The sequence below is a fragment of the Pteronotus mesoamericanus genome, unplaced genomic scaffold (genome assembly GCF_021234165.1).
Source record: "Pteronotus mesoamericanus isolate MK-2021 breed Mesoamerican mustached bat unplaced genomic scaffold, CSHL_Meso_final scaffold_85, whole genome shotgun sequence".
Classification (NCBI taxonomy): Eukaryota; Metazoa; Chordata; class Mammalia; order Chiroptera; family Mormoopidae; genus Pteronotus; species Pteronotus mesoamericanus.
Genome location: NW_026555329.1, coordinates 73,434,824 through 73,451,821, shown reverse-complemented (window position 1 = coordinate 73,451,821; position 16,998 = coordinate 73,434,824). Strand labels below are relative to the sequence as shown.

Sequence of the window (16,998 nt, the reverse complement as noted above, 5' to 3'; positions counted from 1 at the left end):
CAGCAGGGACATCGTTGCTGTCAATGCCAGTTCCAGGCAGCGGGCACACAGCCAACCCAGCTGACGACCAGTGTCATGGCAAGTGAGACGCTGTGGACCCCTGGAGGAGGAAGAGGGAGGCTGCACGCGATGGCCAAGGCTGGGACCCTGCAGGGGAGAGGGCCACCTGGGCAGGAGAAACCCAACCTTGGTAGGCGGAGGTTCCTGCGAAAGCGGGGTCCTAGTGAGAACAGAAATCAGAGAAATGTGGGTGGTTCAAGGCAGCTCTTCCCACAGCTGTGAGGGCGCCAGCCTGGAAGGTCTTCAGGGAGTGGCCCCACGGGGGGGCTGGAGGGGCTTGTTTGGTCTCCCCAGCCTGTAGCGACCTCTCCAACAACAGGAGAATGTTCCTGCGTCTCATCTTGGGGCTGAGCATTCAACACAACTGTCATATACAAACCAACTTTCTAAAGTCAGGTGGTGCACATCTACATTCCCCTCAGAGACACCTGTATTGTCCATTAATCCAGCAGCTTGTACAGAATATGCGGGTGCCTGGGAGAGAGAGGTGGAGAGACTTAAAGGACAAGCAATAAGAGTCTTGGAAGCACTGTGGTCTTCCTCATGGCTTTCTTATTCCAACTACAAGTTAACTCCAGAGCAAGAAAATGTGCTCGATTTTAACTCACTTCAAAGCCCTCCACAGCAGACATCCTGTGTCTGGTGTGTCAGGCTCGTTTAACATCAGGGAGCCTTGGGCTCTTCCCAGATTCAGGGGCAAGTGCCATGTGGCTTGGGGATCCCGCGGCACAGTGCCACTTGGCTTCCTTGGTGAAGAAGTGGAGTGAGAGGACTTCCTAGTTACTGCCCAAAGTTGGCAAACCGAGAAATCAAAATATAAGCTTATTATTTAGAAATATGGAGATAAATAGTAGAAGAAACAGCAGGAGTAATTATAAATGGTTACCTTAAAACTAATTGGTGATGACAGAGGCAGAATACCGGGAAGGGGCATCAGGAACATTCTAGGGTGATGGAAAAGGTCTAGATCTTGATGTGGGTAGGGCTGGGGCTACCCACATAAAGATTCATCAAGCTGTCCTTAAAATTAAAAAGTCAAGTCTGTCTCCAAAGAACTGGAATAAAGTAACTAGGAGATTGATTTTTTTTTTTTTTATGAAAATTGGATGGGCGTGGGGGGCGCATAATAATCCAAGGAGTGAAGTGGTTACATGGGGACTATATTAGAAATTTAAAATAGATGCTGAAATAAATGTTACATATTGAACCATGTGACTCATCTTCCTTCAAAGATTCCTTAGTGATTTCACCAGCCCAACTGAGCTCCAGTTCAAAAGCTTTATCCTGAACTTCATTGCCTAGGACTGATTTTTTTTTTTTTTTAATACAAATATACACCCTTGCCCTGGCTGGTGTGGGTCAGTGGACTGAGTGCTGGCCTGCAAACCAAGGGGTCACTGGTTCGATTCCCAGGCAGCACATGCCTGGGTTGCGGGTCAGGTCACCAGTAGGTGGCGCACAAGAGGCAACCACACATTGATGTTTCTCTCCCTCTCTTTCTCCCCCCCAACAAAATAAATAAAATCTAAAAAAAAAAATTCTTCCATAGTACTAACTTAAAACCATATTAACAGTTTAAAAGACAAAATACATATTCATGCACTACTTTGATAAAAAGAAATCCGACTTTTTAAAAAGGTCCACAAGATTCTGACGTGCAGCACGGCTTGGGAACTACCAGCGTCGGAAACGATTCCTACAGCTGCCTTTTCTCACAGTCTGCCGTCATTTGTCACAGCTCCCTCCACATCAGCCTCGCCTTCTGAGCACGTCGCCCTTCCACAGAAATGGAAGCTGGAAAAGACACACAGTGGGTTGGTCTGCATGGAACTCTTCCGAGTCATTTTCCTAGTGTCTTCGCACTGGCAGCTGCCATTGTTTGAAATTCACATCTAGCGGTGTTGCAGGCCCACTGGCTTGTTGCACGGGGCTCTGGAGACCAGGCTCTGGAGACCAGGCTCTGACCCGGGCTGGCTCCACAGCTCACAGCAGCTCCAGACATCTAGGCTGTCGAACCTGTGTTAGACCTGGGACTCATTGTCCCCCAAGTCCTGAGTTTCTGACTCGGCGGGGCAGGGCCCCCACGGGGGTTTCTTCTAGCTTTCCTGGTAATTCTGATGCAGAGGGCCCAGAAACCACATTTTGAGAAATGCTAACAGAGCCTATCTTGCTACCAAGAAAAAAATCAGTATTTTAAATGAATTGTGAGGTATAATCTGTACCAAAGGAAATGTATCCATTTGAGAAGTACCTGTTGACAAATGTAGCCACTTGTGTAACCACTGCCACTCAAGACGTGGAATAGTGCCAACACTCTAGAAAGTTCCCTCCTGTCCCTTTGTGGTCAGTCCTGTCCTCCCGGACCTCCAGCTCCAAGCTCACCTGCATCCTGTCTCTGTAGATTGTGTGGTTTGTTCTAGGATTTCATATAAGAGAATTGCACAGTACGTAGTGTTCTGTGCCTGCTTTTTTAGCCGAGTAGGTTTTAAAGACTCATCTCTGCATGTGTCAGATCTTTGTAGGAATGTATCAGGATTTACCTTCTCTCTAGTTGCTGATATTAACACTTGACTCCAGTTTTGAGCTGTTAGGAATGCAGCTGCTATGAATATTTGAATCCAAGTCCTTGTGTGGACCCAGGTTTTCATTTCTCTTAGGTACCTGGGGTGGGGGCATTGTATGGTAAGTAATGTTTAATTTATAAGCAGCTGCCAAACTGTTTTCCAAAGTAGCTGTACATTTTACATTCCCAGAATATGCGAGTTCCAGAATATACTAGTGGCCATGCAGTGGACTCTCAGTGTGGTTTTCATTTGCATTTCCCTGACGACTGATAATAACTGAGCTTCTTTCATGAGCTCAATGGCCATTTGTATGTACTTTTTTGTGATTCTGATACCAAAGGTCCAGAGACAATATTTAGAAAAACCCAGACTAAAACACCCATGCCCTGGGGGCAGGCTTTTTTAAGTGGTAATTTAAATGGAAAATCTAAGGTTGGGAATTTCCTAACTTTGTGAGAGCGTTGCAAAATACAGAATTTAAAGTTAGGCGAACACCCATCTGCTCTCCACCTAGATCTAACAACAGGCAACGTTCTGTCAGTCACTTATGTGTATGTACAAAATCGAACCATTGAAGATGTTAGATGTCAGGACACTTCACTCAGAAGTACTTCAGCATGCATCCCCTCAAAATAAGAATAGTCTTCTATGTATTTGCGATTCCACTATTAGTAAAGTTAGCATTAACTTCCTGTTCAATCCATGGTTCAATTTTGCCTGCTGTCCCAATATTTTAAACAAAAATCAGGGTTTCAGCATTGTTATGGGTATCTCTTTAGCCTCTCTTAACTCTCTTAGAACTTCTTTTCAGTAACAATACTTTTTCAGAGACCGGCCCAGCTGGCTGGGGCGTGACAGCCACAGCGCGCTGGGCTCACTTCCTGGAAACTGGAAGTTGGGGCTTGATTCACTACCAACACTTGACCAGAACATTTCAAGATCCTGGGTACTTCCTATTCCATCACCTGGTAAGATTTTAATACTGATTGCAAGTAAGCAGAACCAAACTTTCTAAAAATAAAATAAAATAAAAATCGGGGAACTAAACCATGTAATTCATATATCCCCATCTGGGTAAATAAGAGCTTTAAGTTACTCTCAGCTTCAGAGGTGGTATAAAACTGAGACTACATGATATAAAACTATACATAGTTATTATCTCATCTTCATTTTTGGGGCTTTTGTTCCCCCTTTGGACATTCCTGTTGGTCCCATCTAACCTCTCCCAGCCCAGGACACACCTGTCAGTGTTATGCCAGCAAGAGCCTCAGGCTCAGAACCTGGCCAGCTCTGTGCCATGTCTGCCTAGTCTCTTGGCGCTGCTCAGTTCCCTCCCCTGTAACACAGGTGTGAAGGCGGGACGCCGCTCCTGCCAACCCGTGATGCACAAACCTAAAGAGATGGCATGGACCGACACATGCAGACACGACGAGGCACCTCAATAATCGTCTCACATTAGCTGAACGTCATCTGTCTCTCCATGTCACGCTTGGAGGAGGAGGAGGAAAACAAGGTCCCCTCTCTGCCCCAGTGCTTGGCCACGGCGCCCACGTTCCAGTGTCCAGGGAAAGAAATTGCTGAATTCTCTCCCTCACCTGCCCCACCCTCCGGGACCCCACCGGGGAAGCAGCCGCGTGGCCTGGCAGCGACCCCAGTCTGGGGCTGCGGGCGAGTCCCGGACTCATCCAAGCCCCATCGTGCCAACCTTGCCATCCCAGCCTGCTGGTCAATGTCTGGTTCGGGGGCCCAGGCCTGAGCCAGTCAGGAAGGTCATTACTCTGCCCACTTCAGCTGGTTCCCAAATGGGAACATGCCCCAATGCGGTTACAAAAATGTGAGAAAAAGGCTGCCCCGGGCTTTTCTGGGGAAGGTGACTTGCTTTTTAGAGAAACAAAGGAATGGCTTCATCTGGATATAAGGCTCCGAACGGAGCTGCCATGTGCCCCGGCACCGCTCACGGCCACGTAAGCGGGATCTTCTGGTACAGGCAGCTGGCAGACTCAGGTACAGGGGCGTGCTGCGGCTGGGACCTTGAGAGCCCCTCTGATGTCCTGTGGCCTCATCACCTTGCTGGGTCTTTGACTGACAGCCCAGTTCTGAATCTGAATGCCATGCTTTTAGCCTAAACCCTACGGTGCCAGCCATTAGTCTGGTCTGATCCCCAGAGGTGCTGGTAGACCCAGAACCTCTGACATCCTGGTTTCTGCCGGTACGTGGGAAACAGGCAGACACACCAACAGGTTGGCCACAGCACAACCTACTGATAGACTCGGCCTCTGGCATCAAAGCCCTGTTCTCTTCGCCCTCCTCAGCCTTCCCTAACTCCCCTGGAGCTGGGATTGCTCTGCCCATTATAACAGGCAATGGGAAGAAAAACAGAGGACAACTCTGTATTCTTATTTATACCCAGGGAAAATATAAACACTGGGTCAGGATGTAATAAAATTATGATGTACACAGCTTTGTTTTTGCAGATAGGAGAAACAATGTTTTTCAAAATATTCAAGTCAGTATACAGCACGTGATGGTTGACCGAGGGGTTCTGAAGGCTCTCGGCTATCAGCCACCAGCCTCGCAAGGCACGGGCGTGGTGGTCTCGGGGCCAGGGAGGACGGTCAGGCTCAGGGCAGCGGCTCACTGCTGATGGAGGGGCGCGTGCCAATCGTTTACTAATTCGAACAGCTATACCAGTACATACCAGCAGAGTGTCCACCTTGGACACGAACACATTTAAAGTTATCTAGTCTATACTTGGATTTTTAATGTTGAAAATCCTATAAACATTTCTGATTTTTAAAGCTAGTTCATAAAAACCATTTTGAAAGGCACCCAATGAATGAGAAATTACCACAACGAATGACAAGTGTCTAAACTGTAATGCACGCTTGGCTCTGGCTCAAAGGACAGAGTTTGACAGCTATTATTATTAGTTAATGGAAATACTCTTAAAATGAAACTTGGAGGGAAAAAAATAACTTGGAAAAGATTAAGAAAAGTTAAACATTAGTGACAGGACAATTATCAGAGAGGTAAGAAAGTCTTTCTTTTTCAAGTCTGCTTAAAATGGAGGGTTATTTCCTTCCGTTTCAGTTGCTGCTGCCCAATGACAGCAAACAAGGCCTTACCGAAGGACACCAAGCCTGGTATCACAAAGGAGCCAATGGTTTTTGCAAATATGTGACAAAACTTACATTCCTATCTATTACAGCCGCCAGATACAAAAAAGTACCAAAAATTGTGCATGAGAAACAGAAATATTGAGACTTTAAGGTTGTTCTGAGGGGTTGCCCTGGCTCAAGAATAATTATTACAATATGTAAATCATTTACCCCCAAGTCTAAATATTAGGAGTACCTAATCGTCCTGGAGTTTTTAAATTGGGATCATTCACTGAAAGGAGCGCGCAGCTGACGGGACCCGCCACAGGGCCCAGCCCAGGGCGCGGCTGCCTTTCACTGGCTGCCACTGACCTGCTGGCATCAGGCGGCCTCTGCTGCCTGCAGATCACAAATGCGGTAGCAGCTAGCCATACAGATACCTGTATGATTAGGCAGAGAACAGGTATTAAATTCCAATTATACAAACATAATGCTAAACCCTACATTTCAACCGTGTTTTGGAGTTTGGGCTCTGACTCCAGATATACCACTGTCACGGGCCAGGTCCTCCTTGAACCTACCAGCCTGGCCTTTCTGATCTTACTCCACATCCCAAGGTACTAAATCCAAAGTGCTTGTAAGGATTTAAGAGAAGAGCACAGACCACGAGGAACAATGTAGATGCAAAACAATCCTTCAGCGACCAGCGATGCAGACGGGCCTCAGAATTACACTCTTATCAATTCAGTGTGAGGCACACATTCCTCAGTCACCTCAAATTTGCCACATTCAGGGAAACAAATCAAAACTAGTTATGGAAAGGTGATCTCAGTTAACTGTACTCACAGACACTAATTTCATTCCTTAATGTATTTTTGTTACTCAGATTTTCTAGAATCGCAAGAGATACTTGTTTAAATCAGAGAGGATATCTATAGCTTTTCAATGCAGAAACTGTTAGTCTCATTACGTTGGTTATACCATGTTTTTATTTCAGTTTGCTGAGTAAGAAGAAATACAAAACAAAAGCAAATGAAAAACCCAGTTTCTTCTGTAGGTCCAGTCCTTTGCGGTAGCAGTGGTACAGACAGCCCTGAAGTAGCTGGAATACGTCAGCCAGGGACCCAGGCAACAGCAGTTCAGCTTGAATCTTCACAAGTGTATGTTTATCTCCTTTGGTGCCTTGCACAGTAAGGCACTAGTAATGATATAAAAGAATAAAAGAAATGCCCACAGCAAGAAGTTCTAGTGACAATTTACTAGACAAGTTACAGTTTAATAGTAATGGTGGTGGTGACTGTTTCATTTAATTATTATTGTTTTTTTACAATACGGGTATAGCCTTTATATTCCACGCACACAAAATAAAACAAGAAGTGCTTATGAAAAAGTCCCTGTCCCCACCCCCTTTGCAAAACACCCTGAACGTAGTAATTCAATACAACAGAAAAATCAAGACTTATTTGATTTCCAATTGTCAATAAAAAAGCAAAGTATGTAATGCAAGAGCTGTTCAACTTCCAACTCTAAACAAACTAAAAAAATCCTCCCAGTATTTAAATTTCTCCAGCACACATTCCAGTATAAATGCTCTGAACTGTAATCAGCTAGTTATTAATGGGAACAAACCTTAGAACAGAAGCTATATTGCTTCCCTGACCCCCTTTCTCTTAAAATTAGAGGGTGGGAGGTTCAGGGGATACAAAAGTCAGAGGAAGAAGAATTAAAAAGGAAAGTCCCCAAAGCTGCGCTGTTTGGACTAGAAAGGAAGACAGCACTTTACAAATGTTCAAAAAATCCCAAGGCAAGTAACACAATTTGTTTGCTATCACTTCTACTAAAAAGAACAAAAAAACATCCGCATCTTTCTCATATATAAAACTATGTTGAGTACTTTCAGAATTGTATTACAGGTTCACCAGAAACCATGGATGTAGTTTTAGGCTTCATCAAGGAACACATTCAGTTCAGGCCAAGTTGGATACGGTACATCTAGCCTAGCTGGGTCAGTGTCTGGAACTGCTCACTGTGTCACCCCGAACAGCTGTAAACTAAACAATAGTATGTAACTCCATAGGAAGCTTAAGGACTGAGGACATGTACACAGCTAATTATATCTCCCCTGCTTCGCGCTCTTCAGAGCTCCTCCTGTCTTCTGATCTGCCATTAGCGCTCTCATAGGACCGCTTCTTATCTTTTCGATCTCTGTCACGAGGTGATCTGTCTCTTGAATTCCTGTCTCTGTCACGTGATGCTAAGTCTTGGTCTCTGAATCTTTCTTTTGAGGATCTGAAAAATATTAATTTGAGGAGCAAAATGTGTTGGGAAACCCAAAATCCAAATGAAAGAATCGGATAAATATTAAGGTATTGATAGCTGAAGGAAGATACACAGAATACATCCAAAAAGACAGGAGTCAGTTTTCTGACAAGAAAGAGCACCACCATATTTGATAAGGGTCTAAAACAAGGACACGGGTGAAAACAAATAGCTAAGGGTCAAAAACCACACACCAAAATAATTATTTATAGGATATTCTCACTGTCTCAGAGGCAATCAAAAAGATTCTCTCATTCCTAGCAAATGTATTTAGTAAAAGAATTACAAACAATACCTTTAAAAAGCAAAAGGTATTACCCAATTAAAAAACATAAACTAGAATGTAGATCCCAAACTGGATGGAAAGCAATGTCTTAAACGGGGGGTCCGCAAACCTTTTTGCTGTCTGGTCAGAAAGTATTTTAGGTATTGTGGTCACATACAGTCTCTGTGGTATATTCTTCTTCCTTTTCTTTTTCACCAACCCTTTAAACAATGTACAAACCATCCAAAGCTTGCTGCCTATACAAAAACAGGCTAGAGGGCCAGATGTGACCTGCAGGCAACTTAGATAAGAGAACTACTCAATTAATAACATGGTAAACATTTATTATTTTTAAAATGTGCTTTACTCCTCCTGAGTTAACTCATTCAACCAAAGGAAAAAAATCAGAATGGAAGACAGAGGAAGATGATCACACTACAATAAATCTTGATTAACCGTAACTGTTTCTTAGTACCACCTCTCCGTTATCACACCCAACTTCCATAAGGTAAATAACAAAACAAGGTTATATCAGAGATTCAGTCAGAAGGAAAACCAAAGGTCATCACAGGATCAGAATTAATATGAAATCTTCTATACTTTCAACATCTAGAATGAATCAGAAACACATATTACGTTTATTTCATTCTTTACAGGTGACATGATACTTCTACATAATCATCTCACTTAACCCACATTCAGGATTTAGATCTGAGGTCTGATTAAGTAATACTTTCAACTTCTAAGGCAGGAAAAAACTACTACTATACTCAGTTTTAGAAATATAGTTAAGGATTAAACCAAAAAGGTCAAAAAACAAAGTAAGGTCAACTAGGAGCATTCTACTTCTTTAAGGTTTTAACAAGCTTAATTTAAAAATGATGTGTAAAAAAAAAAAAAAAAAATCACACAGTGCACATATCTGGTTACACTTGCCCTATCCATAATCTTTGTAAGAATGGAATAGGAAGGGAGATGATGACTAAGAGGGCAGTGATAATAACTGAAAATCAACTGTGAGATGAGCATCAACTAATGCTTTGTGAGCGATTACAATGTCCATGCACAAGCAGGTTCCATTCCCTATTTCACTCAAACTACCAATAACCCTAATAAAGCAGGCGCTCTTACTATCCCTACGTAGTAGATGGGAAAAGAAAGGTGGGGTCACTAGATGACGTGGCCAAGGCCACTGAAACCAAGTAGTCTGACTCTGAAGTCTGCACTGTGTGTGTGAACAGAGCAGGAAGCAGAGAAATGCAAATGACCCTCCTTTGCCAAGGGTAACTGTTGCCAGGGAAAGGTCACCAACAGAATCTCCTTACATCCGAGACCAGTATTTTAGCTGGGGCAGGAGAGCAGCACATCATAAAAGACTCTTAACTGAGACTTTTACCTTGAAAATTAAACTGAAATATGCAATAACTTTATGTTCTCATGTATAATAACACGTAGGTTTTAATAGCAATTGTCTGGTAATTTTTGGTAAAAACAATGTTGCTTTGAAAAAGAGAAATGTGAATATTGAGGTTAAAAGTGCTCTAGAGAAAAGCAAAACTTTTAATAGTTTTACAAAAATAAGCCTCTTTAGGAACGTGCTAAAAATTCAGTAGAGGTATCATTTGTATGGTGGGAAATTTTCCTATACAACTTCATAAACACAGGAGGCGTTAGGGACCAAACATGGCCTCAGGCGGGCATCCCTTCCATTCCCACTGTGGTAGTGGTGCTCAGGGGGTGACAGACGCCACAAACAGTGGAAGGTGGGGAGGCTCTCAGGAGAAACTGTCTAGAGCCAGTGGTGTCCTAACTGCGGCCCAACACAAAATAGTAAAAGGGGGGGTGGGGTGGGGTGTGTGTGTGTGTGTGTGTGTGTGTGGGTGTGTGTCTGTGTGTGTTCGTTCGTGTATTAAATGTGTGGCCCAAGACAACTCTTCTTCCACTGTGGCCCAGAGATGCCAAAAGGCTGGACACCACTGGGCCTATCAACGAGCAGAATGATTACCAAAATTTACAGTGCAGTTGAGACTCATGGAGATTTTTTTTTAAAATGCATTTTGCTGGGCACTACGCTCTGCCCCGTTTTAAGATTATGAGATTAAGTGGCCCTACAAATAACACTATCAGGAATTGACCCTTGTAAATTCCCTGCTCATTCTCTGCATTTGCCTCATTTTCACTCTATCTGTATATCTTTTCCTACCTGGTTTTATCTATTTAAATTATATCCACTTTGAGTTTTATGCATTATATGAAGCCATCTTTTTTTACTCAGATATTTCCCTCATTTGAATGCTTCTATCATTTACTCTATGACATAGAGTTCAGCACTTTATAATAACATAGAGTTCAGCACTTTATAATAAACTAGGTTTTATATCAGTCTGGTTATTGTCAAAGATGTTAGTCCCGTGTTCTCACTCAACTGAATAATGACTCAACTATGTTATTCTGTTATTGTTTGCTAGACCTACAGTACAAAGTATACAGTTCTTTCTGATTAAAGTCACCTTAAGAACTGCCTGGTTTGCTAAGAGAATAGAACTTAAATGTTCTCACCAAAGAGGTGATGGATGTGTTAATTAATTAATGGTGGGAAACATTCCATAATGTATACATACATCAAATCACCACAGTGTAGACTTTAAATATCTTAAATTTTATTTGCCAATTATACCCCAATAAAGCTGGGGGGAAAAGAGCTACTTGAAACAAGGCAAGAATACAATAAATATTGATTGACACCCTATTAACTAACTCAGCTTTTGAGTGGTTTCAGGGAATGGCTGGTTAGGAGTCAAAAAAAAAAACCCAAACAGACAAAAATAACCAAACAGACCCAGAAAGTTTAAATAGCTTTCTGTGGATTCTATCATGGGCTTTCTGTGGAGTAATCCATAGAAAATTTATGACTAGTAGGTACTAGACACTCAAAAATCGTATATATGCTTAAAAAAAATTGTCAAGAAAAAATAAATTTTAGGTGTGTTATGTTCAATGGAAATGAACTGGCTTAAGGGCCATCATGTGACCTGAGGAGTTCTGAAAGTTTCATCAATATGGACTGTGAGTGCTAAGGCTCCACCACATTCTAATCCTTCGTTCCAATTGGATATCCAGGTCCTTAAACTTACTTCACCCCAGCCTGCCTTGTACCTTTTGAATTTCCATGCCTAGAAAGTCTAACTTCCTTAAGATTCTGAATCGCCCTGTCAAGCCAACTGTACATAACAATGCATACCCATTGTGCAGATTAAAAAAGAATATAGTAGATGTGTCTGCTCTGAAAAAGTGCACCAGCTCCAAGAAGTATGGAAAACAATGTCTAACAAAGCTAAACAACTCTTAATGAAAGGACTTCTCAGAGCCCATAATTCATCAACACATACAGAAAAAATTTGAAGACTATTGGTACCTAAAATTATTTGCCCATAAAGTACTTTTTTCCCCCAAGACACACTACGCAGAGAAATGCAATAACCTCTGCAAATATTTGTTCCAATTTCTTACTCTGGCTCATAAGTATATTCTTTCTGAACTACCCATACAATCAGGGAAAACATTGTTATACACCCATACACAAATGTGTACATATTACCAGATGCAAGTTTCAAACCAATAGTATTCCAATTCTAAACTATAAGGTAGTTCCATGTCCTCTTACGGACACCTCAGTACCTCCTCCTGGATCGCTCTCTGCTCCTGTCTCTAGAACTGTGCCCACTTCTCTGGTGGCTGCGGCTGCGGCTGCGGCTGCTAGAGCGAGATCTGTGGCGATGGCGTTTCTCCCGAGATTTGGATCGAGTTCTCCTCTTCCGTTCCCGCGACATGGAGCGAGACCGATGTCGGCGGTGCTCTCTGGACCTGGATCTACAAAAAACACTTCACTTAGTTTTTAGCTTTGTAACCACCACATTATTGTTCATTCACTGAAGCCTCTTCTTTTGAACAGAAACTATCCTTCAGTAGCTTTGCTTAATGCCAATTCTGTTTCAAGTCAGCTAAATCTACATTAAAATAAGGTGCTGGTGTATTAAATATATACTAGAATTTCAAAACAAAAATTAATGATAGTTCTCAGAGGTCAAACATTATTGTATACATTTACATCAGGAATATAAAAAGGGAATGAAACAATCTAGACGTACCACTCACCAGAGGGTATTATCTAGATGCTTTATGGAATTAATTTCCTTTAAACTTCGAAGATTTTTAGTACAATTCAGACATAATATATCCCTGATAGACATGGATAGAAGGAGAGGCATGAAAAAGAATATTGTCAAAAGTATCTGATTAGCCCTGACCATTGGGGCTCAGCTGGTCGGAGCGTCATCCCTGAAATGTCACGGGCTCAGTTCCCAGGCAGGGCACTGGCCGAGGTTGCGGGTCTGGTCTCTGGAGAGGGCCCTTAGGAGAGGCAACCGACTGATGTTTCTCTCTCTCTTTCCCTCCCTTCCACTCTCTCTAGAATCAATAAGCATGTCTTGGGTGAGGATAAAAATTAAAAAATAATTTTAAAAAAACCCTCTCTGAATCAGGTTTTATATGACCACTTAAGTGAGTCTGAATGTCCACAATATGCTCAGTCAGTGTAATCAAAACACAGTAAGACAGTTCTCTATTCATGTAGTGCATAATTTAATTGGAAGAAAAAATAAAATAGTTTTAAACAACTTTACTTAAAATTGCAAAAAACCCCCATGTATTTACAAGTACATGAATATAGAGGACAAAAACACTTTGAAGCAGCTAGAAGGAAACACACTTCTGCAGTCTGCGCTGGGCCACAAAACTAACTTGTGTGCCAGGTGCGGTGAGGGTGGGGATAACTGAGGAGAGGACAGGACAGGACAGGACAGGACAGGACAACCGGGGAAAACAGCAAGAGAAAGAAAGGCGCGCAACTCTGTTGAAAGAGTCTCTTCATTGGATAAGAGTTCAAAAGCCCATTCAGCTGTTGCAATTACCAAACTGAGTTTATTTTCTTTCTTTTTCTTTTTTTTAAAAAAGCCATAAACATTTTTGTTTTACGAAACATTTCTTAAAAAAACCCCAAAACCCCAAGATTTTATTTATTTATTTTTAGAGAGAAGGGAAAGGAGGGAGAAAGAGAAGGAGAGAAGCATGGATGTGCAAGAGAGAGAATGATAGGTAGCCTCTCTCATGCTCTCAACTGGGCACCTGACGCGCAAACCAGGCATATTCTCTGACCAGGAATCAAACCGGTGACCTTTCAGTCTGCAGGCCAGCACTCAATCCACTGAGCCACGCCAGCCAGGACCCAAGTTTATTTTCAAATGATTATTTTGTTAGGTGCAGTTTAAAAGCATTCAGTGTTTGTCAACATTACAGTCAAAGAAAGGCACATTCTGTACACATTCTCTACACGTAACATCAACCACAGTTGAACAGAGTATTTCCACAACTGAGTATTTCTTATAAGCAGCAGGAGGAAAAGACCATAAAATTCATTCAAGTTTTACAAAATGCTGTATTATTTAATCACTTATTTTGAGCCATTATAATAGACCTATTTCTTCCAATGTGTAATTTCATTTTTTTTAAAGTTATCCATTCATTAAAAAAAAAATATTTACTGGGTGTCTACTGCACTGTTCTGGGTACTAAGGAGATTGAGCAGCAATTAAAGTCCTTAACCTCATGGAGCACACAGAGGTGGGCAAGAGTAGGTTTACAGCTGTGAGTATGTAAAACAGTTTATTCTTGTCCTATTATTTATTAATTATTGTATTTCCCATATGAACAACTGTAAACCTACCTTTGTCTACCTTGTATACTCAAGAAAGATGTCTACACAGACACGTGGACATCAGGTAGTAAAAAGAAAAATGGAGTACCTTTGGAGGACCTGAAAGGGTTCAAGACGAATACTTGAACAGAACTGGCATGATTTATTTCACTTTTTAAAACGCTCTTTCTGGGTGATGGGTGAAAAACAGACTGAGTTAGAGAAGGGGAACGGGCAGTATAACAGTGAGAGACCAGGTAAGATCCTGAGGCAAGAGGTGGCTTGGACTAGAGTGGTAGAAATTAAATTTCTGGTCTATGTGAAGATGTACAGATAGTTTAAATATCCTTTTCAACATAAGTAACCAGCTTGCATTCATCAACCAGTACACAGAACAGATTCATCGCTTAATGTTCATACTTCTCATTCTGGATTTGAGATATTCACAACATAAATTAGCTAACCCAACAGATTCTGTTTATTAATGTCTTAGTTTTTTAGTTTTTAGAAAAACAGTTGAAAAAAGCACTAAGGGACCCTGACCAGCGTGGCTTCGTTGGGTGTTGCCCTGCAAAGCAAAAAGTCAGCGGTTTGATTCCCAGTCAGAGCACGTGCCTGAGTTGTGGCCCTGTCCCCAGATGGAGCATGTGCAGGCACTGACTGATGTTTCTCTCCCTCTCTACCTCCCCTTCCCCTCTCTAAAAGTAAGGAGATAAATAAACATTTCTTTCATAATGACAAATGCTCTAGTTTACAGGGAAAAGTTCTTGGGAAGCAGTTATTCTTTAAAGAGTTCTCAGAACGTTTCAAATAGATGTGATCCAAACAAGAGGAATAATGGTATTTGGGAACAGACAAAAGTTCATGGATAAGAATGAGAATGGCAAGTGAAAAATTAATAATGATGAACTACACCATGTTTTCCCACCTCTCAGACCGAAAAAATATTTCAAGTAGTAAAAGTTGTAAAAACAGGTTTCAAAAAGACCTCGAATATTAAATCCAAAAGTCAATGAAAAGTGTTACTGAGATGCCTTCTTCTTCAAGGCTCCAAGTGCCCTTGAAAGATTTTGTGATCAGTTACAAAGGGATAAGCAATAAGCTTATACAAAGTTAAGATAGAGGCATAAACTGAACATTTTAGTTTCCCCTTATAACCCACCACAAACCCCTCATTCAAAAATGTATTAAACTATTTAACCTACTTACAGTTTCAACAGGTATAACCCCTTAGAATGTGTTTTCTTAGATGTTCCACCCAAACTGATTTTTAAAAAATAAATCCTGTCACATATTTACTCTGAGCTTCTAAAGAAAATTTTAAAGACATTTTCTGCCCTGGCTGGTGTGGCTCAGTGGATTGAGCACCAGCCTACAAACCAAAAGGTTGCTGGTTAAATTTCTGGTCAGGGCACATGCCTGGGTTGGGGGCCAGCTCCCTGGCTGGGGGTGTGCAAGAGGCAACCGATCAATGTTTCTCTTGCACACTGATGTTTCTTTCCCTCTCTTTCTCCCTCCCTCTCCCTGTCTCTAAAAATGAATAAATAAAATTTAAAAAAAATAAAATCCTGAAATATTTTTAGCCTTCCCTCTAACTCCAGGGCACTGTATATAATTTTCCTCTGATAAAACTGAACTGTAGTGCATGAGTATCTTCTGACTAGTTTCTTCTCAAATAGTGCTCAAACTTGACCTACAAAAAAATTAAATGCACTAATCTATATGTACTCTAATTCACTTGTAGAAGATATTTAATCTAGATCAATTATCTTTGAAAAACACAGCTTTACTACTTATACTTGTACTATACCTACCTTTTAGGATTCTTGCTATGTGATCGAGACCTTAAAAAAAAAAAAAAAGTCGACTGTTAGAAAAGTATAAATGAGAATAAGAACAATGTGCTGTTAAAATTACATTTTTCCTGATTTTAATTTTATTTTATAAATATCATGCATGTGTGTGTGCACATAAAAATTTTAAAAATGTACCACAAACTTTACAGACTTCCCCATTTTGGCATATTAGCTCTCTTAACTAGGATGTCTGGCTCTTAAAGAGGCTATGCTCCTAGGAGACTAAAACACGGCACATTACAACCCACTAATTCTCCAGAAACCACCTTCCAATCCTGGAAAAATTCTGTTATTTATATCTCTGTCATTTCTTCTTTACCACTGGGAACAGGGTAAAATTTCTACAATCTGAGATGCATACACTTTGGATGTACAACCTCAAACTATAATCCCTGCAACACCCAAATTGATTTCACAACATGTTTCTTAACATGACACATAACACTCTTACACAGAACAATCTTATGTTTCCTAGCACACAGTTAACAGTCAATAAATAGTAATCGCCAATATTATAGTTACCAGAGTTACCAGAATGTTTTTGTGGAGACTGTATAGATGGCTGCAGCATGGCTTTGCATTCAGCCTGATGGAAGTTTCAACTCTGGTTCCACCATCCCACCATCTATGTGACGCTGGCAGATGATATATATTCTCCCTCAGTGCAGTTTGTTATTTGTAGAAGAGGGATAAATAACTCTCACAGGAGGGTTGTAAGGATTAGATGAACTACTAGAAGCAAATTCTTAGTCCAGTGCCTGGGAAATCCCACTCAGTGACAGTAATTTGTATCATTCTCCTTTTCAATAACCATAGCTGCAATTCTGTCTTGCGTAATTTTGAATTCACTCGCCATTTCCTCATCATCCATACTTAGTCACAGTATTTCCTCGAGATCAGAGATTTAAGAAACTTTTTAAAGACCGCACTGAAGTACATTATATTTTATAATCATTGTTAAATGAAATTTGCCAGGAGGCAACAAATGGGAGAGCACAGTCCTGCAAAGAGCTTTTCTTCTCATGTGACTCACCTCAGTTGAGCCATTTATGTAGTGGCACTACATTCAGTTGAATTTTAACTT

The 16,998-nt window shown here is 41.3% G+C and overlaps 1 protein-coding gene across 3 annotated transcripts in view; it reads right to left on the bottom strand.

Annotated features, from left to right (window-relative positions):
• Window positions 1-6,722: 6,722 nt before the first annotated feature.
• Window positions 6,723-16,998, bottom strand: part of LUC7L2 (LUC7 like 2, pre-mRNA splicing factor) — a 59,158-nt gene continuing 48,882 nt past the window's right edge. For all 3 annotated transcript variants that reach the window (XM_054564146.1, XM_054564147.1, XM_054564148.1), the window contains exons 8-10: window positions 15,873-15,902; window positions 11,985-12,176; window positions 6,723-8,011 (exon numbers count right to left, since the gene is read on the bottom strand). In XM_054564146.1, coding sequence (XP_054420121.1) covers window positions 7,834-8,011; window positions 11,985-12,176; window positions 15,873-15,902 — 400 coding nt within the window. In that variant the 3' untranslated portion in view covers window positions 6,723-7,833. The remainder of the gene's footprint in view (window positions 8,012-11,984; window positions 12,177-15,872; window positions 15,903-16,998) is intronic.